Source organism: Seriola dumerili, unplaced genomic scaffold (genome assembly GCF_002260705.1).
Source record: "Seriola dumerili isolate Sdu_G_001 unplaced genomic scaffold, Sdu_1.0 BDQW01000052.1, whole genome shotgun sequence".
In the NCBI taxonomy this organism is placed as follows: domain Eukaryota; kingdom Metazoa; phylum Chordata; class Actinopteri; order Carangiformes; family Carangidae; genus Seriola; species Seriola dumerili.
Genome location: NW_019174307.1, coordinates 5,625,042 through 5,651,188, shown reverse-complemented (window position 1 = coordinate 5,651,188; position 26,147 = coordinate 5,625,042). Strand labels below are relative to the sequence as shown.

At 39.4% G+C, this 26,147-nt stretch overlaps 1 protein-coding gene across 1 annotated transcript in view; it reads right to left on the bottom strand.

Moving 5' to 3' along the window:
- lrp1b (LDL receptor related protein 1B) overlaps positions 1-26,147 on the bottom strand; it is a 265,608-nt gene that overhangs the window by 73,596 nt on the left and 165,865 nt on the right. Inside the window, exons 29-39 of the mRNA XM_022741314.1 lie at positions 24,925-25,129; positions 19,156-19,320; positions 18,562-18,806; positions 13,844-13,975; positions 13,382-13,609; positions 12,817-12,991; positions 12,412-12,506; positions 9,393-9,542; positions 2,658-2,798; positions 2,412-2,537; positions 2,080-2,211 (exon numbers count right to left, since the gene is read on the bottom strand). Coding sequence (XP_022597035.1) covers positions 2,080-2,211; positions 2,412-2,537; positions 2,658-2,798; positions 9,393-9,542; positions 12,412-12,506; positions 12,817-12,991; positions 13,382-13,609; positions 13,844-13,975; positions 18,562-18,806; positions 19,156-19,320; positions 24,925-25,129 — 1,794 coding nt within the window. The remainder of the gene's footprint in view (positions 1-2,079; positions 2,212-2,411; positions 2,538-2,657; positions 2,799-9,392; positions 9,543-12,411; positions 12,507-12,816; positions 12,992-13,381; positions 13,610-13,843; positions 13,976-18,561; positions 18,807-19,155; positions 19,321-24,924; positions 25,130-26,147) is intronic.

Here is a 26,147-nt window from a genome sequence, read left to right as displayed (position 1 = left end):
CAAAAACATGTTTTGTGAAGTCAGAGTGACCTTGACCTTTGACCACCAAAGTCTAATTTGTTCATCTTTGTCTCAAAGTGAATGTTTGCACCAAATTTGAAGGGATTCCCCCAAAGGAAGCACTGAGATATCATGTTCGAGAGAATGGGATGGACGGATGGATGGACGGGCAGTCTGATGGACAGACAGCCCCAAAAAATAATGCCACTGGCCCTGGTTGTTGCCAGCGTGGAGGCATACAAAGTATAGATGAGGATTAGCAGGCAGCTCTTTGTAGTTTCTGCAACAGAAGTACAGTAAATATTTGATAGATTGGCAAATTTTGACCTGATGAGGAAGTGTGCCCTGTTGTTGAGATGGCATTTCAATAGCATTTGATTTGTGGTGGTCAATGCACTGAAAAGCAACATCTGAAAAAGTAAAAAACAATGTTCCGGTGCAAACAATGTCCATATAATCCAGATACTTTGTTGTGAACAGTGTTCTGGTATCGTTTTCTCCCTTCAATAGATAATATTCTGTGAATATTAGTTCCTGTCAAATGATGGGACGGCTGCTGATCTCTGCCTCTGGCACAGTCAGCCGGTGGGAATATTAAATCGGTTGCAGCGACCTTTATATAAATTTACATTTCCTAACCTCATTTTTTGTGAACCTACATAGGAAACTCACAGCATACATGTGGAATTATCCCAACACAGCTTTGCCCCTCTGCTTTTCTAAAAAGAATTGCTGCATATCCTTAGTATATAAACACATGTGTATATGTAATTTGCTTCAGTTGTACATATGCAGTTTCCTTTATACAGCATTTGTTATCATGCCATCAGTGGCAACCTATTACATATATGGAACACTGCCAGCCTATAGTATATTCATAGCATTTGTTGGTGTAATAAATCTATCATTTTTATCATAAGAAGGGATGTAACAAATGACAGCACAAGCTATTGGCTTCATGCTTTCCAATGCATGTTAGGTTACCTTCATTTGATAGAAATATCTTGGGAATTGCTTTGTATAAGGATTGTTTCAGAGGCTTGTGAGGAAATAGTTTAATCTTATTCATGCTGAGGTTCCTCTATAATGTAAACTTATTACTCATTCATCTACACTGCACTCCACAAGCCCACAAACCATTATTCACAAGGTTAGTACCCAGTATAAGAAAGACCTTGACTCCCCTTTATTGTTTTAGGATTGGAAATGAAGGAAAAGGTTTGCAGTTAGCCCCAACACTGGCTACATAAAACACCTGTATTTTCTGTACATGAAAATTAGATTATGTCATAGTGTTAGGTCCCATACTATGGTTCACAACTTCCTGCTTGATTGTGTACAGTAAAGTATGACTAGAAAATGGGCAAGAGAGTGGCAACTGTGTCATCAATTTTCTCTCCACTTGACATTTTAAAGCCCAGAACAAAGCAGCTTGCCTTCAAGGGTTCCATGTCTCACACACTTCAGGGGGGAATGTGCCAACACGAGCCTTGAACCTCATCATGTAGCTGAGCAATGGCATTGCTACTCACTGTAAAATTCTTTTATCATTATTATTGGTGTTTAGTAAAAGATTTGTACATTGTATTATTAAATTAAATCATAATCTAAAATTACAAGGCTTCAATCTGATATACTGTAGAGGTCAAGATAGGTACATAGCCTTTTAACCAAACTGCTTAGTGAAAGTGTGAGCCATTAAAGCCTTTCTTATAAATAGACATTTAAAATATTATTGGATTAGAAATGCCACGTTTACATAATCTCATCTGTAAAATAAAATTTGAAAAAAGGAATTATACCATCCACCCTCCAAACTGTTGTTTTTTGATCAACCTGCTTTGTTTTGCAAGTAAACCATACACAAAAGCAATTCCTATGCCTGCAAAATAACTTCACATTTCTAAACAAGAATACCAGGAACAACATGGAGTGTGTACATTTAACCATATATCAGACATAATAACTCTTTGAGCTTCAGTTGGTCTCTGGGATATGTATGTGCTGTCTTAAACTCAATATCAAACACTGATAAAACAGTGAAAATCCTTCCATCTGTCTGGCTGCATGGTATCATACCTGCATGAAAATCAACTCCCACAGCAAACAGTGTCCCTGTGATGGGCATGAGGGCTTCACTGTTGTCATTTGGGTCAAGAGCGATTCCACGGATTCCCTCATGGATGGAATACATCAGAAATGAGTCAACACCTAAAGAATGACAAATGACCTATTACAACCTAAACAAAAGTACCAAAGCATGCGAAATTATGAATGCTTTTGACCTATGCAGAGATTCATCACATACATTGAAATAGGAATGCATTCTTTCAAACTTAGAATAGTCATAGAAAGTCAAATGTTAATGGAAACATATTGGTAGCTGTAGAGCAAGTATTTGGAAAACTTGCCTTCGCAAGACATGCGGTCGCTACGCAAGTTGTAGCCAACAGTGCAGGAGCAGCTACGGGTGTTCTCAGAAGTGGGAAAACAGAGCTGTGAGCATCCTCCATTGTTTATCTGGCACGGGTTTCTTCCTAAAAGTTACACACAACCAACAAAACGTAAACAGTAAGGTACCATATGTGCACGTGGGTAGTGTGCGTCTTCCTTTGTCTTTATCCGTGTGTTTGCGTGTTATGTGTGAGCATGCTTACCTTTCTGACCCTCTCTGTCGTACACCTTCATATGAACAACCCCGCTCGTCTTGTTTCTCAAGATCACCGGGTTCCGTCCGTCTCTCTTGGTAACCGTTCCTAGCTGGGCCGAATCCTCATCCGCCCACCAGAGTTTGCCACCTGCAACCATCAATGTCCATTTCTTACAAAATCTGGCCACACACACACAGATTAAATAAAACTGCAATGCAAGAGCAAATTCTACTTTTGGCTTCAGGTAATACTGCAGCATTGTCTTCCTCACTACGAAATGTATGCAAATCACGTTGCGATGCAAACAAGCCTTCAAAAACACTACAGCACAATCAAATACCACCCTTCATCACCAATTCCAAGTGCAAACGGTGTGCTTTAGCGCGCACTCTAATCCACCGAGGCCGGCACTCTTATACCGTTAAGCCCCTAAATAATTGAAGCATTCTCTGAGCTGATTTGAGATTAAAGAGTGGGATATCCCGCTCTGCCCACTTGCCACTGATGTGTGCATCATAGTTACTTTGATGTCTGGGAGAGGTTTACACCAACAAAGGCTCTCCCATGCACTTCAGTTTGAAGGAGTTGCCATAATTGAGTAAAATGGGCACAACTGTGATTTTCAATGCCATATCTACAAATACTGTAGATCAGGGAAGATTTACACATATATACATAACATATATTTACATTTATAGTGTGTATTTATTCATATCATGAACAATTATATACTTTTTCATTATGTATATTCAGCAGTATAATAGATGTCAATCAAACTTGGTCATTTTAGACAACATACACAAAAGTTTAGTGATACTGAAGCAGCGTCACCTGTCCTGTCTGGCTCTGTGTGACAGTGAACCTCCATGCTTCAGCAGTTCTGCTGTTGTGAGCATAAGTGATGAGTGTGTCTTTGTAAATAGGCACATGCACAATAGGCTCCTGACCCTGGCCATCACCACCACTCTGTCCTCCAATTTCCATCCCCACCTCTGTCCTCTGCAGAAATCAGTGACACACAGTCCCCGGCACTTTGCCACAGAAAACAGATGTGATTGGAACTCTCAATTTTAAAAACCCACTGAAGTGCAAAGTGGAGAAAAATCAGGTGGCTCCTCTCCCCTCGCAATACACATTGTAAATAGGGGGTTGGGGACATAGATATGTCTTTGCTATTTTTCGATTGACCAAAACTTCAAAACGTTACATTAAGGAGGAAAGACAAACTAATTTAAATTTAGAATAAATGATCAAAATCATTTGGTGTTCTAACTCACATTTTGGAAGCCAGGCAGAAGCAACCAGCAACCATACACTAATCCAATGAATCTGAGCAGCATTGTTGCTACACACAACCTGGTTCAGTGTATTACCCACTTCAATTCTATCAGCAACCTCACATAATTGAAAAAAGATAATTTTGCAGTCAAGACAGTATGTCGTAAAGAAATTGTTTTTAATCTGATAACTTAGCAGCATTTTTTTATTTACAAATACAACCAGCAAATGTTTGGTTTCACATCATCAATCCCTCAAAGGTTTATTAAGAAAAAAAAAAAAACAGACACACACAGAAACGATTCCCACTTGCATTAATAGCTTCAGGCTCAATGGAACATAAACTCATTTCCACAAATCAGACAAATTCCCATGAGTGAGAATGACAGTCTACATGCAGTTTACAAAACATTTGACCCTGGAGGGCATGTTAGCCTAGATTAGCTTTGCACCCTGTGTTAATTTGATGCCGTGGGGATCGCTGGCTAGCTGTGATTGCTCGGTTTTGGCACATCATATTCAATTTCCATCTCAACTGCTCGTTTCATTCCAGGCAAGTCGAGGCTGATGGATCACTCACACCTTCTAAATAGAAACCCTCACCTTTCCCTCAAGCCAATCCAATTATTACAGAGCCCTAGGACCTGAGTGGATCGACCTTGTGTCAGTAACAGTGCCTTCATTATACCTTTTCACAACCAGCATGAGCAATCACTACGACATGCACGCAAAATGAAAAAGCTGAAAGGAAACAAGAACCTCAGCGAGACAAAATGTCTGATTCCTGTCTAAGAACCGCACTCCACAGATTATCAGTGCAGAGAAATAACCTTTGGAAAACCCTTTCATGATTGTGTGTCTGCCTTCATCTCCTGCTGTGAGGGAGCTAGAAATCTTGATAGAACTCAAGCTTTCCTTGTTTTCATATGATGCTTCTTTGGAGCAACCTTAACCACTTCAAACACGACCAACAGATCACAGACCAGAAGGGAGAGTAGAACCATTGTTAGATTAATACTCGTTAATGTTGATTCCCCACAGAGGTCTCAGAAGCTCTTAATACCCATACTCACCTCATGATGAAGTTATTTCCCTGCCAAAGCAGATTGTGACATGTGCATGTACTGTATTGTACTGCATGTACATTCATATTGTAATTGTAGCGTACATACCTGGCCTGGCATCAGTCACAAGCCATTAAGGAAGTTCACTGTAAGGACATGCAGAGTTACAGACCCACAGTTGACACTTTGTGACTCTTCCCACCATCAAACTATCAAATTGATAGGAAACAGAGACAAAGGACCCCTCTTCCACAAACAGACCATGCTTTTAGCGTGTCCAAACGACACAGAACCAGACCAAAGGTCAAAGGGTCAGCTCCAGAGGATCAACCAATGGACACCAGACAACTGGAGAATATAGGCAAAATCTCCAGTTTGTAACAATAAGACTTTGTCTAATGATATTTGATTGTTTCTTGTATAGGACAAATAACAACAAAAGGACTGATTAACACTAAGGTGTGAATCCTGGCCTCTCTGTGCACTGCATGAGCACGGCACACGCAGCACACTACACAACACAACACACATCACACCTCACACACTACACACACTCACACACACACACACACACACACCAACCTCCCTCCTCTGCCCCTCTCTAAGATAAGAGATCATGGGTAGTGACCAAGCAGAAACTCTCTTCAACTAGACACAGATCTGAGGAAGAATGTAAAATTAAATATCTAGCTGTTCTGTAACTCATGAGATGTTCCTATGCAATAGTTTAATCCCAAACTTCTATCCCATAGAATGTTTGAAATGTAACATGTAGATTTTAAGACAATGTCCTTCATGTGACCATACTGTCAGCATCCTTCACATGAGGTAACACACACAACATGACATCCAGAATATTATATATATTATATATATATTACATTGTTGTTTGATCAATTAACCACTTGTATCATGATTAATTCCAGGTTTGAAGGGTGTAATATGAAATCAACACTCCTATTACTCCTCTCTGCCATTATTAGCGCAAATAGTTTTATATGTTATTTCATTTAATGTTTTGTGGTCATGGTGGAAGACGGATGTGCTAGTAAACTCTAGAATTAAATTATTCCAAAGTTCAGTGGAAATTTACTCTCTTCTCCAAATGGGAACACAGGAGAAGATGGGTGGTGCCCATGAAACATGCGCCAGCCCTCAGGGGATAAAACAGTCGTGAACAATTCACACAAAGTCAGATGAAGGGAAGTCAGAGAAGAAGAAAAGGCCTGAAAGGTGAGAAGAGGTCAGAAATGTTAGAAACGCGAAAAAGTTAGAAACTCGGCGAGATGCTAAGAGGGAAGAAGAGGCGAGAAACAAAGCTAAAAACTAGAGGCTGCAAAGCTGAAGCTAGAAAACGATGCAGAAACTAGAAGCTGAGATCACCTCTGCACGACCGCCTGCAGAGAAGCCGAGCACAAATCAGGAGTGCCCGAGACAGAAAGTCTCCTGACAAACTCCACCAGAGCTGAACCGCTGAGACACCGGCAGAAACCATCATCTTGATAACGGGACACGGCCTCCAGGAGAATCCACCTAGATCCCGCGTCTCCAGGGTTACCACGGCAACCACAGCCACCTGGGTTCCAGCCGAGGGTCTTCAGCTACAGCGCAACTCACAGTAGGCCAGTCTTAACACTCTGCTCATGACTGGGTTGATGTCGAAATATAGCAATATTTAATCATCAAACCTAATTCGTAGATGTAGCATCATTAGCTGTATAGCCATAGTGTATAGCCATAACATATTCTCTCCCACCATTGCCAACTCATCACACTGCTCATTTCATTATTATTTTCATCTTTATGATTATTACACCTTGCATTTACTCTGTAGATAGTAGTTTAGTTAAATAAACTCCTTTATTTACACCCAGTTGTTGTCCTGTTGTATTATTTTGACGTAGAGACTGGAGATCCATTGAATCGAGAAGTCATGGCTTCCGATATGAGATTGATAAATTTGCCAATGAAGTAATTCATTGTTGTACTCCTAGAGGATTGGTGCCCCATTTCAACGAGAGTAAATTCTAAAATATGGCGTTAACGCTACATAATTCTAATACTAGTTATATATTTGCTCATGTTCCATTAGGTATATAATCACAGTTTGCTGAGCAGGTAAGACAAAGCAGAAAGAGAGGAGATATAGAAAACAAGCAAAGTGAGGTGGTAAACATAGTGAATTGTCAGCAAATGCACTTATGCATCATTCACCATGGAGACAAAAAAAATAATAATCTGAAGACAGGATATTACTCTGTAATGGGCATCACCAATAGTCTATTCACTTGCCAACAGCAAAAGAAGCTCAGGAGTGGAAAATGACCTGTCTGGCTGCTGTCCTGCTGTCTTCCCCCAAGTCTCATTTTCAGCTGACCCTGCAAGATTCACTAGTATGTACTCAATAGTTCATAGTAGAGAGGAAGGCATCATGGTATGAGAAACTGACTGCCTGACAGACAATAAACTACCAGTGAACATTTCACTAAATGCTAGATGCTAATCGCAGGCTAAAAATACATTTAAATCTACTCTTTCAACAGTATTTATAGTAAGCATTAATGTTGTAGTGTGACATTGATATAAATAGTTAAATATACACATAGAGTGAACTGTGCGGTTGTAAAACTCAGTGAGGCATCTTAAGTGTTATCACATACTTTATGAAAACTGTTCATCAGTGCAGACATATAGTCTGGTAAAGGGTGGAAAGGGGATATGATATGTTATACATCTTATTAAACACTAAGTTTAACATTAATAATTTACTGTATTTACAGTAATTGATAGATCAACATCTATACTAAGAGTGGGGGAAGCCAATCACCCCATGCAAAGACTAGTATTACATACACTTTCATGCATGAATCCAAGTTTAAATGAACAAATCCATTAGATTGCTATCTTCTATGTATAATAAAACATTACCATGCAACAAATGCAATGTTAAACCACTGTGGAATTTCTCTGTTTAACAGTGCAAAGATAGTAATACAGTGAACTGCTATTCATGCTACCATTCAACAATTCCCTCAACATAAAAATTTTTTATTAATTGTGCTTGACGGAGCAGCATTTAACTCTTTGTTTCAACCACGACAGTTCCCCATAAAATCTAAACTGTAGAAAAGCCTACAAAAACGAACTATAAATACGTGTCCTACAGTTTCAGAAAGCTAACAGCTAACAAAACAATGGTATTCCATTCTGACACAGCTGTGTTATTCTATATCATTGTAATTATACTCTGCACATACTGACAGATACCCACCATGCAGGAAACGAAGCCCTGCCATGATTAATAACATGCTTCAAGAACACAAAGTATCACCATGACAACAATATTGATTATGTTTTTACTTAAAAAATAAAAATTACACTTTGGTCCATCCAGACACACCATCCAGAGAGACACACACACTCTTTTCAGTGTGTCTGCCCCCTTCTCATTACCAATCTTGGCAAGCACAATGCATTCACATAGCTCACTGTCAAGATTGCTGCCCTGTGGATATGAGATGATTTAAAATTCATATTCCAGTCTGTTTTAAAAATAAATATATAAAATGAAATAAAAGAGAAATTAATTAAATTTTATTCATCATTTTTTTGAAAAGAAGGACACACATATAAACAGTATATGTCAAGGTTTGTTTTTATATAGTGGTTAGCTACAGGAATTCATTTGCTTTTGAAGTTATGCTTATTTTAACATTGTAGGTGCCACTGACTTATTCCAATTTAATTTAAAGTACATCAAATACATAAGTAATTTCCCTTCTCTCCAAATACATGTTTGGTTGGTATACCAATCAGAAAGGTCAGTGATTGAGTACTGCAATCTGGACACACTGCTGTTTCTGAATTTCGGCAGCTTTGCATACCTTCTGGGTGGTATAATACCAGAATGAGTTTTTGCTAAACTGGTGGATAAGAACTAATTTACACTGACATATGACCAATTGGCAGCTTGTATGTATGTAGACAATTAAAAGGAAAAGCTGAAAAAAAGGTTTGAGGAGCCAGACACTGCAAGCTAGATAAGAGGTTTGTTTGTTTGTTGGTTGTTGACAAAATTAACTTTCTAAATGAACATATGAGTTGATGGATGATTAGACTCACTAGATTCAGCACTGATGCCAAGAATCAACATGTAATGAACATCCTCCTCCCTTTTCATTACAAAAGAGGTGAGAGAATCAATCATCAATCACTGCTGGGCGGTGTTTTAATTATCTATTGCCACTGCTGCTTCACATGATGTGAAGCACAACTGTTGCAAGGACTGCCTAAATGGCTCCATTCTACAGCCACTTAACTGGTTAAACACGTAAACCCTCCACACTCTCTGACTAATCCCCAATGGCAATCTGATGCACTTGTGACAAGCTCCACTCACCCATCACAGCCAGAGCTGTGCCTTTGGCTAACTCCCTCTTTAGACTCTCCAGCACTTCCAGCCCACTGCCATCCAGATTGCACCTGTTGATAGTGCCATTGGCCGAGCTTATCCAGTACAGCTTGTTGGCAGTGTAGTCCATTGAGAGACCTGAGAGAAAGACAAGTGAAGAGAGGATACCAGATTAGCATTCATTGTGCTAAGATTCACTAGGGCCCTGTTCAGACCTGGCATTAACATCCGCCTTGGATGATCCAACCACAAGTGGACAGATCTAGGTACAGGTGTGAACACACCTAAGACACATTTGAGATCCAATTACTCAGACCACATTCAGAGGTGGTTTCGGTCACATATGGCCACATTCTTTTAGCAGTGTGAACGCAAATGTGTATAGAGCGAGGAAGTGAGATCCGATCCCAAGTGGTCACTGAGGTAGGTAGAGCTGTCCACCGGTGATCAGATCACCTGAGACACTAATGCCAGTTCGGAACAGGGCCAGAGATACAGAGCTTGACTTCAAAAAATGGCAGGATTTTTAACATCACCAAAACTCATCCTCCAGACACATACAAAGTAAATAATCAATGGATAACAATATGAAGAGATAGGAGATAAGACATACTATATGTTCACATTTACTGCATTTTCTATGCATTTGGGTTGAGTGTGGTGTAATGGAAATATTTATGTGTTTGTTGGCTGATGTTCGCTGGGATCTCTTTATAACAACTCCAGCTGGCATGATAAACAAATGAGAATGACTCCTTTTACATCCATTCCCTGGCCGACTTCATGGTTTTCATGGAATACCCCTGTTAGTGGTAGGAAGTAAAAGCAATTTCAATTGTGGGCCTCTGAACAACTCACTGTATCCCACCATGTGCTGGATTTATGTCTGGCAGATTCACAGCCACAATGCGTCATTAATTTGGTCTTGTCCCCTGGTCTATCCCATAATCATAAATGAAGCCAGTGAAATCCAGTCCACTCTGCTTTGTGAATTGCTTAGAAGCCCAGCTACTAGAGAAGAGGACCAGCTGATTGTTTTTGCTAAATCAGGCTACAATTCACAATTAGTCACTCAAGCACACTTCATGGGGATAGAGTTTACAATTGAAAAAATAAGAGTATCATAACAGAAATATGTATTTTATGGACAAGTAGAAAATGTTCAAAATCAAACAGCACTGACTAATCAGTTGTGTTAATATCCTCTCTGTGGGAATCAGCAAGTTAGGCAAGATTGCTATGTAAAAATAAAAAAATCTTAAGGGACTAAGTTTTCAAAATGCTGCAATTTCTGCAGTTCAAGAGGCTGTACTCTTACCCCATTTTTCCTGAATATTGTCAGATATGGACATTTGTGGAAATTCAGGCCCAGATACTCAATGAGGCACCAACAGAAACATCTCACATTGATCGCTCCCCTAACTGACATCCATAACCAATGCTCAGTGAATGATTTCCAGTTATATATGCCTGTCAGTTAGACACCTACTGTATAGGCTAAGCCTTCTCAACAGCTGTTTGAAGGAAGTTTGAGTGAGTAATCATCCTAATCATTACCTTGGATAGATTTCTTAAAATAGTTTTTATATAGGTGTTTTTTCTCCTATCTTCCCTTTTATTTTCCCTTGTATTTTAACAAACTGAAATAAACAATTGAGTGAAATGAGTGAACGATCAACGTGTACAATAAATGAAACGGAACACAAGACCTCATTATGTAATGTGGACATTGGGCTTGAGCAATATGCAGTCTGAAGTAAAGCCATTACCATTACAAAGAAACTGTAGCACTCAACCACAAGTTTTGGATATGCAATGATCCTTTTACTCTATACATGCAGACATCTTGAGAAGATAAGAGCGTATTTTAACTTCATAGAAAACCAGGTTCATCCTTTCATAGCCATCATGTTCTACCCAAATTGAAATGGTAATGGAAATATTTGTACAGGATTGGTTCATGGAACATTCAGGTAAAATCAAATAAATGATGTGGTCAGTACAATCTGAAATATGAATCCATGAAATTAACATCCATGGATGAACATGCATGTAACCTGTAAGAGCATCTGGAGATAAAAATGTACTGATGTGTGTTGGTTCACCCTCAAAACAAGGTAGCACATTTTTTTTTTTTTTTTTCACTTTTAAATTAAATTCAAGGAAAGGGTTTCTTTGGGAATCAAATAGTAAAGCATGCAGGTGTACACATGTAGCATGTATTTTCAGTATAGCCTCGTGTTAATGTTTGTCTGGGTTTCAAAGAAACTCCAGCATTGATAGACTTGTCAAGCCTTGGCCAGTCTTTACCAGACACTTTCACACCTTTACTTAAGGAATTTCTTTGACGTTGCCTGTTGGGATAACATCACCACTGAGCAGGTGGGTGCTCTTTCTGATTCTTGTTGACATTGTCGAACCAGAGAAAATGTCAGCAGGTACAAACATCACATCTGATTCAGTTTGTAAAGTTAGTGCATGTACATGCATGGAAATAAATTGATTATAAACAGATTAAGGCTAAATGAAATTATTACAACTTTCAGGTAAACACCTTTATCAGGTTATCTTCATCAAATTACAGTTCAAATAAGGGAATTACTTCAAATGAATTTGGAATGAAGTGAACACAGATGCAAAGTGGTACATGCAGAGGCACAGCTGTTGATGCTGGAAAATTTAATTGAATTAAATTACCATAAATTGAATCCATAACCAAACAAATCTGACAAATTCCCTCAGTTTTATTTCTTGTTTTGTGGTGCTAAGTTGTTTGAAATGGGCTATCACATATCCGTCCAGACGGCAGCCAATCAAGTGACCTTGAGTTATTGGGGAAACTGTTACTGCAAACCATGTAATCCTATCATTTGCATTCAGAACAAATCAGGCTAAAACATACATGTAAATATACCAAGTTTATGAAAACTGTACAGACAGAACTTGAAAATAAATGTAAAATAAATTTTGAGGTACAGCTTAATAACAGGTATCCAGAGCTACTGACCTACAGGATCCCTCTGATTCTGATGGAGGACCTTGCTGTTACTCCCATCCATGTTGGCCATGTTAATGGTGTTTCCATCAGTCCAGTAGATTTTCCTGTGTGGGAAGGTGTGAGGTGGATAGGTAGTGATCCAATTAGGCACAAGATGTCATGACGTTTATAACAATCAATGAGTGTTATGTTTTTATTAATCATAACTGGAAACTGAAAGTAAGGCAATAGATTTTGTTCCACCCGACAACCTTTTAAAGATCTGCAAACATTTTGAGCTTGTAAAGCATAGACTATTTACAACGAGGCTTTGATCCCTCTTTAGTACAGGTGAGGTCTGTCATCAGGTTTCCTAATACTATGCATTGAGAGTGAGGTACTGACGAAGTGCGCACTCTGCTCTAATCTACTTACCCCTTGGCGGGGTGCACTACGAGGCACCTTGGCTTATCAATGCCGTGGATGATGGAAGTCTTCAGGGAGCCATCAAAGCGAGCCACATTGATTTGCGACTCGTCATTTTCAGAGCTGAGCCAGTATAAGTTCCTGGAAAGCCAGTCTAAAGCCAGGCCACGACAGTTCACTATGTCTGTCAGGAAGAGCATAAAAAAGCTGTCATGCCTGTGTGCTTTGCAAAACTATTGTGCAAATGAGCTAAGGTAAACTGCATCTAACATAAGCAAAATAAAGTTATGAACAGTATCAAAGGTATAAGCTTCAACAAATGACATGTTTTTACTTATATATTTTGGTGCACCTTGCAATAATGTCAAAGAGACAAAATAACAGCAAATAATTATTATAATTAATAACAATTAAAGTTATGAGATTAGAGATTTGACAGACTTTTGGACCCACTGTATTTATTACAATTATTTTAATATAATAGATAACAATAACTCCATAACCAAAAGGTAGTGAAGTACATAACAGACACAGTTTACACTGTATATTGTATGAATACTTGAAATGAACCCACCTGCAGAAATGATGGTCTCTAGCTGGGTGCCATTGATGAAGGCCCGTTTGATGGTTTGAGTTTTGATGTCGGCCCAGTAGATCCTCTCCTCCTGAGCATCATAGTCCACCATGGTGACATCATCAATGTCTGGCACCGTAAGCGCCGTCATGACATTCATGTAAGGGTTGTCAATGTCCACACCGCGGATTTCAGACCGACGCACATACAGGAGGAACCTTTTCAGTGCTGGTGAGATAATCAGGAAATCAAGAATTTGAATAAGTGCACCTTTGCTGACCTTTCTGTCAGCTCCAGATGAGAGTGTGATAACAGCCTGACATAAATGCTAGTGTCAACCAAAAGGGATGAATATCATATGTAAAACAAGAACAACTATCCTGCTGTTTACACAATATCCTATATTTTTACTCTGATAACATAGGAGAAAGCATAAAAAATGAGGATTGTGTCCTCGCTCACCATAACAAGATTGTTTGTTGGTTGAAAGCTTCATAAGGTGTGGACAGGTGCAGGACGCAGTGCGATTGTAATTGATGAGACACAGATGTGAACAGGGACCACGTCCATCATTCTCTTCACATGGGTTAGACGCTGATGGGAAGGGGGGGGGGGGGGGGGGGGGGGGGGGGGGGGACGGGACACACACATAGGGAATCATTCAAGAATTCAAGAACACTTAGCAGAAGAAGTTAAGAGATAGGCCAGGTTAAATACTTGTCATGAACTGGACTAACAGCTTTTGCAACATAATTATCATGATAATTAAGTTTACTTGTATAGCACCTTGTTAAAAGCACTTACACTCAACAAACAATATAATATATTACTATTATTCATAGGCTAATCAATAAAAAATGACCTTTAAGAAGATATAAAAAAAAAGAATTCTTTCAAAAATACTGTTATCTGACAGAGCTTCCACAGGCTGTAATGAGATAGACTTTTCTACAATTTTGGCAGTTAAGTGAAGCTTGGAAACCAGTCTGCAGTTATTGTAGACAGAGGGATCAAGAGCAGGTTTGTTGAGAAGAGGCCGGACACAGGCTGTCTTGAAGTAGTCAGGGACACAGCTGGTGAAAAGGAGGTGTTCATTATATTGAGCAGACAGAGGGCAACCACATCTTAAACTTTAGATAAAAATCTATAGGGAATGACATCAACTGCACTAGAGAAGAAGTTCATGTGAAGCACAATGTTCACTAGTTTGTCAACAGAAATTGGCGTGTGGTGGCTGAAAACGGGACGATCTAGGCAGGAGTTGTCTATGAGCGAGGAGTGGAGACATTGGACCTGACACTGTCAACTCCTCACTGGATGAGGTAAAACCACTAAAAGCGGGCTTAACAGGCAATCACCAAACTTAAAAAGAGTTCTGGGACTTATGCTTGGGCATAGTAATTACATCTGAAACATATTTTGCTCTTTCAGTCTTAATTTTATTATGATGTCAACAGTGTCTTCATCTGCTGAGACTGCACTTGGAGAGTGGTGTCACTCAAGCTTGCAGATGTCTTCACTGAGCCAAGATGAAAGACCCCTATTATTTTTAAATCTGGCTTTTATAAGGGCAAAGTCGTCTGGCAACTAGTGGAAGCAGAGAGGAAATTAAAGATATCTACTAGTCCATCAATATCAGCAGGACTAGTTTCACAAACAGTGGATTCTGATTTGCTGTTTCAGCTTGGAGTATGGTGTCAAAAATGTTATAAGAGTGGTTGAGACTCAAGGCTTACTTGAGGTGATGTTAATCAAACCATGTCTGAACACTAAGTCAAGGGTCACGGTTATCTGTGGGGCCTAGAACATTTTTTTTCTAAACAAATACATGTACAACTGGAATTCAGAGGCGGCTGAGAGAGAGAGGAAGACTGAATTGGGTCTAGGGGATGATAAACAACAACTACACAGAGTAAAGAGAGCACACTTCAGAACTTGAGTAGACTGCCACCATTATAGGCTGACATTTAAAACACGTACTTAAAAAAAAGACATTTACAAACCAGTCTCATTCTGAAACTCAAAGAAAATGTTAATTTTTAAACAGACAAAGGAGGCATAGCTGAAAACATAGCTGTTGTGTAACAGAAAAAAAATGGCATCCATTTATAACAAGTTTACAGACTTTAAGAGAAATGGCACAGTATATGTGCAATGTTTAAGTAGGTCTCATTTTAAATACAAAATGTCTGGTTGGGAACAGCGATACTGAGTTTGACTGAGCTCTACTCATCTTCTGCACACACATGGCTTTTTAGGTTGGTCTCCCATTCAACTGAATCTTAAGAGGTTTAAGAGATGTAGAAATAAATTACAAATTTTAAAATTGTTTACATGTAAGCTCACAGGAATTAAAGATGAGATAATGTCAGTTACTCTGTTATGGAAGGGTAGCACAATATACAGGTTGAGACCCTAATCTGCTGACATTTTCTACCAGATGTACACAGCAAGCTGAGTTTCAACAGCTTTTAACAACTGCACAGTAATATCAAACGAGCAGCACATTTGAAGGAGTCAGTTTTCATGAATTTCTTACCTATCTAATAAATCATCTCAGCAAAACTAAAGAAAGTCACCCATAGTTCAGTTATTTTCCATTATGCTGCAATCACATTTCATGCATCAAAAACATCAATTCCTCCATCTACCCTGAATGATTCATGTCAAACAAGCTCATTCAAAGTTCATTTCCTGGACTCCTTCAGTAACATATTGGAGAGCGACATTGCATCACAAATGTGGCTTATTTAAGACAAAAATGTACCACTGTCTCTGCAAAATGGAAACGGCACCCATCTGACTGAGTATGCTAATAGGGAGACATCACAACAGCGCTGCATTCACCTGAATCATGCTCTTGAGGGATGAGAGGCGGTGACAACGGAGCCGAGTTGTTTGTTTGCTCTAAACTGTCAGATTTCCTTGTAAGAAATGGTGAAAAATAGTGGTACTCTCTAAAAATAAGGAGAAATGCTTATTTTTAATCCAAAAGTCAGATTCAGAGAAGGCCCAGTGTAGTGATGATACAATTTAATATGTGATTCCTTCCACTGAGAGACCTGTATTTGCTGTGCTGATTTGTTTCAAAGCCTGTTACATTTGTCGTGATAGTACTGCTGACACAGTGACAGTGTGGTTTGGCTGCCTGCAAATAACTATGTTCTAAATGGCATAAATATGATACTGATTATGGAAAGTTTTGCACAGTTATGACAGTAAAAAGATCCAAGTTAATCGTCTTCAGCTCCACCGCTTTTTATTCCTTGTTCACTTAAGGGAACAGGACAAATATAAGCAGAAAAAATAATAATACTGGTACTTCTGCTGAAGACTCCATAGTGTCGATACATGTAGAGCTTCACTGTGGCACCTGGCAAATAGCTCCTGAGACCAGCAGCATATTATTACTGTTGAGTTCGTCCATCTTCATCACATCTGTCCCTTTCTTTTTCTCTGGTCCAGATGTTTGGGGTCTAGTGGAGCCTCACAGCTTCAAGGCCTTGGTTCCAGCTACAGTGTATAATAGCCTGATGTAAATGCTAGCCCCCACCACCCCCCCGCCGTTGAGCTCTTTTAAATCGGATTAGACACGCTTACTGTCATCTTTGGAAAAGCAGTCCCATTTTGCTCACACTTATCTATGGTGAACAGTCATGAGAATGCAGATACAGGAAGGAAACAAGTAAATTAACTTGTGACACACTGGAGTAGCAGTGGAATTGCTAAATAGATGTAAACCCGATTACCACCGTAATAATGCCCATTTCAGGAGGGTGGCTCGCAAACGAAGAGATCCGAGGGGGATACATTTCAAACTTGGCAAAGGAGAAAAAGGCAGTTGTGGCAGAGTTTGATCCATCAGTCAGTTGGTCCTGGCACATAGGCCAAAATGATCCATAATCCAGTGTTTCATTTTGGTGGATCTGCTTTACAAATCAGGCAAAAATCTATTTCAAACAACCTATTTACAGAAAAAAAAGAATGATAAAGTGAATTGAAAAAAGATTTCATGCCATTAATTTTAAGCTTGGCAATAAATCTTACAAGCTGATCTGCATATCAAATAAAAATTGGCTTACATGTGTAGGCCTTCTGTCAGACAGCACATCAGCAGTGTTATTTTTGTGGTCAGAATCTTGGATTACTTGGTTGCTCACAAAATTGATTACCTATTCAACTGTGACACTAACAGATTCAGAGGCGTTCACTGAAAAGAAATTGCTGGGAATATTAATGAAGTTTCAGAACTATTTTATGCATTTCCTGTCATCACAACACACTATTCACATTACTAACTAATTTGATTATCGGATATGCCACAAGTATTCATTGGTGGATGTATTTCTCATTCTGTGTCTGTCTTTATTCACATTCAGGGTGAAAAAGAAAAAAAAAAAAGATTAAGTTTTAATATAGTAGTATGAGCCAATTACAATAATTTGGATGGTGAGAAAAACACATTCAGAGGTACCATTAATTCAAGCTAGCTAATTCTCTGCATGAGTACCTTTTTCATTTAGACACATGCTTGCTGATTGACAGGCCAAATGAAGGCAGAGGCAGAAGCTGAAATTAATTACATTGTCCTGTTTTTTTTTCTCCTGTCAGTACATGAGAATAAATTCTGTTTTAAAAGATAATGTATCCTCAGTCAATAACCAGTGGTTACCGGAGGATTATAGTGAAATTCTATCTGGATGCTCCTTGTTTACCTACAGGAGGATAATGTGATAGGATGTGATGAGTTTGAACCTTAAAGCTCTTAACTGGCACCCACTAAAAATGAAATTCCTAAAAAACATGATTACTGTTCTTGAACCTTTTTAATTTGAGTTCTCGTTCTGCTTTGTTTTTAATGATAATTCTTTAGAGTTTCAAGTCTCAAGGTCAGAATTATTCCAAATTTACAAGGGCACAAACATGATAAAGAAGCATTTATGTCACATTTCTGTTTTGTATCCTGTTACAAAATCTTAAGATGATTTATGTAAGGCTTTGTGCTTTCAAATAATGTATACTTAGAACTAGATGCCATGCAAAATTTGGTAACACAGCAAGTGTGTCACCTAAGCATAACCGAAAAATTATATACAGACCTCATTCCAGCTAACATAGTGAATTGTCTCTTTTCTATGAGTGTCACACCTCGAGCAGCAAAGCCAGAAAACTGTTCTCACCTTGTGGCTGCCTGCTGGGGTGGAAGATCTGCAAGTCAAAAGGTTGAGCACTTGTCTTCTGGATGACTGTGACATTTCGCCCAGTCCACTTATTGGCTCTCGCTAAAGTGTTCGTCCTCCAGTCTGTCCAGTACACATTGCCTCCATACAGAGACACGGCGAAGGGATGGGACAGGTATTCATGGCCCCTGAGGATTTCAATGACCCCACTACCATCATAGAGTGCAGAGAAAATGGCATCGGAGCTGTTCAAAAGAGATCAACACAAAGGGCCATATCAAAGTTTAAACTGCTCTTCAAATGCATTGAAAGGGAACAGTAGAAATAGGCAGATCAAAGTGTAACCCACCGGTCCACTGATGAAACTGTTAAATTGTTCAAGACCCACTTAAAACCAAATATGGCCATTGCACTAAGATCTCTAAATATTACATTCCCTCCATTATTAAATGCCCAATGGTAGATTGGAGACTCAAGTTACATTTTTACTCAGGGAATGGTGAATCCTTTGCAGTGTATACTGTCTCACATGTTAAAAGTTAGAACAGGTGTGAATGCTTCTGCATACAACATGAAACTACTATAGTGGTATACCGTGCATCTGTCCAGACGATCCTCTTTTCCAGATGATCCAGAGTCAGTCCATTAGGCCAGGCGCCAATTTCCATATCTTTAAACACAATGTGTCGACCCCCTCCACTCATTGATGCAGCCTCAATTCGGGGGAAAGTAGCATCCCAGTCAGTCCAGAAGAGGATCCTTGGAGAAGAAACCCAAAAGAGAACAGTTACGATTGATTATTATCCATTTGCTGTCACAAAGAAAAGCAACAATAACCAAAAACCTTATGAAAAAAAAAAGAATGTGAAAGCAATTCCTCAGCTATTTGTACTTGTTTGTCAACGGAACACTAATCACATATCTAATGCTCTTGAGACTGTATGCATTAACACAGACAGTGATGGTGAAGACTGTCCGAGAACAGCACCAGCGATCCAGTGCAACCCTCAACATCTGTGACAGGCCTTGACATGGGAGGCCATCTGTTTTTTTATGTCTTTTTTCACAGCTCAATGAGGTCTGAAAATGAACACTGTCATTGATGTGACCATCGACAGTATCTTGAGTCCTACTCACAACCCATCACACATCACTTATGTCCTGACTTGGTCCGCAAAGTCAGCTAGAATGCGGGAGAAAATGGGTGTCTGAGGTTAAATCACATACTGACGACAACGAAACAGTGTTAGGAAGAAATATCCTTGTCCAGATCAATAGCCGTATTCACTTGATAAGGCCTCCCTGATCAATGACCCACTCCTTTGAGTGGATTCAAGTAATTAGATTAAAATTATTGCCCTGGAATGGAAATGCGTCTTTAGGCACCAAAAGCACCCATTAATCCTACTCTGCACAGCCACGAAATGTAGTCATCCTCCCAAATGTGAAAGAGCACTATAGGAGAGAGTGCATGAGCAGATTACTCATTTTTTAAGAGTGTTAAATTGATTTTAGGAATGTCTGGGTTTTGCTTTAATCTGAAATATACTGGCCACAGTATACAACCACTGGCTAGTTCTTAGAGGCATTAATCCAAAGTAAGCACCTAATGTGATATACCAGCAACACACCAGCAGCAGAAAAAAATGATTCAGCATTTTTGTATAATTTGCATGACCACAAATGAAAGGAAAAACCTTAAAAATTAATGATTGGAGTAACATAACAAATGCAGATGCTTCCACACAGGTGCAGTGCGTGGTACAGTTAAACAAGCAGAATACAAGACAGACATCCAAGGCTCTGGAGAGCCACATTGGATGATTGCACGGGCTGCTGCCATGCTTTAACTGTTGTTTAAACTCCAAGACCTCCTTCGTTGGGTAGACATAATCAAGGATAGAACTGTCATGTGTGTTCACTCACAGCCACCCTAAGAAACTCTTATATAAGGCCATTTCCTGGAATGTGGATTTCCTTTGTAACTGATGCTGTAGGTGTCCCATTTTGTTTCGACGTTGCTCTGATAACCTCAACTTCATCAGAATCTTCATCTCCACACCTCCACTGCTGCATCATCTTCTCACGCACACCGGACATTGTCACGCTGAATAAGCTGTTCCACAGAAACGCAAGTAGCATACCTTCTTCTCTGCTGACTGGATGATTTTATTGTCATGGTTTGAGTCACTGCCAATACAGTGTTGTTCTGAGTGATCACCTTTATCCTGTGATGAAACTTTTCTATCCTATGGGAGTTGTCTCTTCCAGGATGACAATACCCCCATCCATAGGGCATGAGGGGTCACTGAATGGTTTGATGAGTATGAAAATGATGTGAATCATACCCTATGACCTTCAGAGTCACCAGATCTTAACCCAGTGGAACAACTATGGGAGATTTTTGACTGACGGGCTAGAGAGCACTCTACTGTCGTCAAAACACTAAATGAGTGAGTATCTTTTGGATGAATGGTGGTCATTCCTTCAGTGGAGTCCGGCAACTTGTAGGGTCAATGCATAGGATCATTGAAGCTGTTCTGGCAGTACGTGGTGGCCCAAAGCCTGACTAAGGAGGATTATGTTGGTTTTTCCTTTCATTTGTCACCTATTTTTATCATCTACTAACATATTGCCATATTCTGTGAAAAGTTGGACCGTAAAACTTCCCAACTGTGTTTCCTGCACTGCAATGGTTTGTGAGAGAGAGTTAATGACTACTTGTTTCAGTTAATAGCTAATTAGTTTGTCATTAATCTCTGATAAAAGTAAACACTTTTAATTGATTGAATGTTTATGTTTAACAAATATGTATACAAATCTATCAAAGTGGAAAGCACCTGGATGGACCAAAATTTACCCTGAATGATATTTTAAGCAAGCAGTACACTTTGTATGGGTGTAGGAAGAGGTTGGAAGGTCAGAGCTGAAATTACATGCCTGGATCGTGATTAGCTAGCTAGCTTATAACAAAAGCTACTACAAACTGCCTACATCCAGAGTGGAGCAGCGCAAGAGGCCTACCAGCCAGATAGCTACCATCACCACCATCCTTCTATAAGGATGTCGTGTGTGAAGATTCCAGTCCTGTGGCTAGAGTCTGTCTTGCAGACCCAGGAAACAAACCACACTCACAAGGGACAAACAGGACCTCAGACTTGCAACACGCAAGGCCGGGTTCTAACAAAAATGGCATTATCCCCACACATTTCTCAAGACAGAATCAAAGTAAACGTTACGCTCAACAACACACAGAACATGCACACAAGTTCAGGCCTACAATCCACAAAACAAAGACTGCAAACCCCAGCATTGCTCCCTCCACTCCACCAAATATTTATTATTCATATCAAAATCAAGACCTCAAATTTTTTTCTGCAGGGCAGTTTCATTGCATGTGAATTAATGTAACCGTATCTTCAGATGCATAAAGGATCGTGGCATCCTGCCCAGATTCCACCCTTCTCTACCAGGGTTCCCTAACCAACCGTTAAAGTCACAGTGCCATGGCATGGAAATGATCCTTCAGCAGCCCCATCAGCTGTTTGCTCTGGCAAACACTGACTGTTGGGTTTGATGGGTTGAATGGCCAGACAGAAGCATACCTGCTGGGAAGTGAACCTCGTTCTCTGCAGTGGTGGGTGAGTGCTTCTTCCCTACCTTACTCAGATGTCCCTAAATTTTTTAAATCTTTTCAGTATCGCTCCTTGCAAACCTCATTTCTCTGATTCAAAGCAGCTGCTGCTAGGCAACAATTTATACCTGCATTATATATTAAAGCTATATATTATATATATAACCAAAAAGTGGACATCTTAACCATTATTTATTAAAATTAAACTTAGTTTGATGTTTTCCTAACAAGCAAAATCCTTCTCGGCCTATGTGGTTGAAATAAATTCAGCTTTTGTCTAAAAAGACTATATTTGATGTAAGATATTTTGACTTCCAACTATTATATACCCACCTCCAGTTCCACTACCAAATTAATTTGAAGTAACCTGAAATAGTTTTCTGTGAATTTCTTAGTGATCAGCTTAAAAGCCAGAGAGGGCTGCATTGACACAAATCCTAGCCATGTGCACGGAATACATTTTCAGACCTTTGTACACTTACAATTGTGTTGAGAACACACAAATAAATAACTCAAATATATAGATATATTTTTTAACTTTCAACAGACAACTGTATAATCATAGCATTTTAGTAGTTATCACTTTCTGTGGAATTTTTAAACTTGCAACAAGCACAGCAACATGCACCTACAAAACCTCAAAAAACCTAATAACACAGATCAGTAAAACAAAATGCAAATCAGAGTTGCCTTCATGGTGGTTTATTCAGCATGTAATTACTGATGCACCATGTTTCAAATACTAACAGATGTCCATCATGTCTGTTTCATCTCGCTGCAACAACTCAACACCAGTGCTTTTGATGCACATTTGTTTTACCTGTGCTTTGCACAAGTGGGTAATGGATCAATTCTCAGGGGGTATAGCAGGTCACCACTACTCACAGGGCTGTTGACTCAATTCCCAACTCATACTTTCTGCATGCCCTGGTAGTGTTGTGCAAGACATTCAAACCAAATTGCTTCCAGAGCCCCGCACCATTCCAATTCTGCAAACCACATCCACCCTGCACCCACAGCTCTGGACCTGACAGACCTCTGCCTGAAATGTTAAAAAACACATATAGGCTTCAGAGTCACTTGTTTTGTGAGGTCACATTGACCTTGGCCCATGACCACAGCATTCATCCAGTTCATACTTCAGTCCAAGTGAATGTTAATACCAGATTTGAAGAAATCCCCAAGGTGTTCCTGAGATATCGCCTTCATGAGAATGGGATAGATGGACAGATGTAAAGTGGGGTAAGTACGGATGGACAACCTCAAAACATAACGTCTCCAGCCACAGATGTTGCCAGCGCATAAAAATCATGGCAGCTAATTAGACTTAATAAAACTATGTTCCTAACCCTGGATTAAAACACTCCATCCAAAGATAATGTTGATCTGTGGACAGACAACCATAATAAAATACTGAATAATACTGAAATGAACCATATCACTACACATCCAACCATGACATCTTGCATGAATTTAAGGCTATGTCAATAGTTAAATACAAAAACAAAATGCCTAACAATTATGATACATTATAATGTATTTTCCACAAGGCTCTATAAAACGATGCACCGCTCAGTAAATCTTATTATCAGATTAAAAAGTACAATCAACATCAATAGTAAATAACACATGCACAGGCACTTACAGATTAGTGAGCACCTCCCAAACATACACACAATTTCTTTAATGTTCAAGGGCTACAGATACCTTATCTCTTAAATTCTCCTCTCTAGAATAACATGTAATGTGTTTTGTTATCTTGTAAAATGAAATATATTTCTTATAATAAGGAGATAACAAAACTACTTCGTTTGTCATTACAACAAGATTACTGCAAAAAAGTTTGGATTTCACAATAAGAAAAACATGTATTATAACATGACAAACATGTATGTCATGCCTGCTACCTAAGAGCCTTCCCCTGTTGTTGCAAGTTTGACGTGAGGAGTTTCCTTTTTGTCCCATGTGAGTGTGCTCTGTTTAGGCAGTTCACTTTCATTTCAAAAGGGTGAATGGCAAAGATCTAAATTGTTACATAGTGCGAAACAAACTCTTCCAGGTGTGTGGCATCAGAGGGAAGTAATGAGTCAGACCCGTGTGATGTCGGTGCTGACCCACCAACAACCTTATTTGACAAATTAAAAGGTTTATCAGAACACTCGTTATAACAAGGAAAAGAAAATATAATCAGTGCTCTGCAACAGGTGCTGTGTCTCCTCTAATGACTTGCTTGCTTACAGTAAAATGAAGTAAAGGCTGCCATTTCAGAGCCACGAATCAGTCTACAAATGCTCTCCCCATGCATCTCAGCAGGATAAACAACTATGATTTTGAAAATTGGGCCCTGAGAGGGATGATGAACAAACAAGAACATAGCATATTTTGGGCTGTTTATTTGAAGGTCTTGCTAGAAAATGTTTTAAAGAAAAACATTCCCGGGGAACAAGGGTGAAAGGATAGTAAAGCATATAAAATGGAAGAAATGGTCGGGGTGGTATTACCCACATCAGTTGTCATTACTGGAATGGAGAGCACAGCACTGTTATTGATGTATTCTATATCTGCTGCCTTAATGGACCTTAACACAGCAGACATCTTCATACATCAAGGCAGATGCAGAAGTGAGGAATACAAGGAGGTTGTAATTTTACTTTATTCCAATAATCTTGGGGCCTGATGGATGGCAAGGCTACCAGCAGGTTCTGTGTGGGAGTTAGTGCATAACATACCCCTGCCCTGGGTCGAGAGCAATGGCCCGTGGATGCTCCATGCCTCCAGCAATCAGTGTGGTGCGCATATCTCCATTAAGCTTGGCCACCTCAATCTGGTCCAGATTGCTGTCAATCCAATACAGTTTCCCTGTAATCCAGTCCACAGCCAGGCCCTCTGGGGTGGCCAGGCCATGCTGCACAACCACCTCTATCCCTGTCACCCCTGAAACAACAACAACAGAAACATCACAATATTACTATGTAGAACTAATATAGTTTTTCCACCACATGGTACCGACAGTAATCGACTTTTGGTACCAGGTATTTCTTTTTGCATTGCAGATAGTACACCCTCAATGTGGCACTATTACTATAGCGACGATGCATGAAGCTATTGTGATGTCATCTTCAACACACATGAATAATGGAATATGGGATACAAATGGGATACAAAATGTCTGCATCACCTCGATTGATCACGGCATGGTTTTGCGGGTTGCCATACTAAAAGTATAGTACAATAACTAAAAGAAATCTAACAGCCTGCAGTGAGCGGTGTACAGTTTGGCTGTTTAAAAATGGTGGGTTTGTTCAGAACATCCCATCTCACACAATGATAATGCAGTAGTGAAGATTGACCTATTAGACACCAAAAAAAAAGGGTAAAAAAAAGTACCAGGTACTATCAACAATTTTTGCCTGATGGAAAACCAAAAAGGTGAGCAGAGCCAAGCTGGGGTTGAGCTGGTGGACAAGGGCTATAACAGACATTGCATTCAAGGGGCAGCAGTGGTTGGTGTCTCTCTCAAGCGTTCAGGAAAGCATTCGAAAAGCAGAAGAGAAAACTTTTAAACTCTAGAGGAACGCTCTTTTATATAAATAAGATTGCTTTCTACTGGGTTCCATTACACATGTTAAAAGGGATTTTCCACAATATTTATATTCAAGTTGTTTACAATTATTTTCAGAATTTGGGGCTTTTATGCGTGTTTCACAAAAGGGTGGAATAGCACAACTAAGAGGCGATTTGTACAGTTCCATGGAGGGAAATAAAGGCACAAGAATTCAGCAAATGCCACCCACAAAAATACAGTGTGAAGGAGAAGTTCTGATTCATCATTTTATGAGAGAGAGATATTGTACTGTAACAGCTGAGGATCTTTGGACCTGCAGTATTTTTAACTTTGGTAACAGGGACAATATCAACTGACTGTATCAGAGCTGACTACGTGTAAACGCAA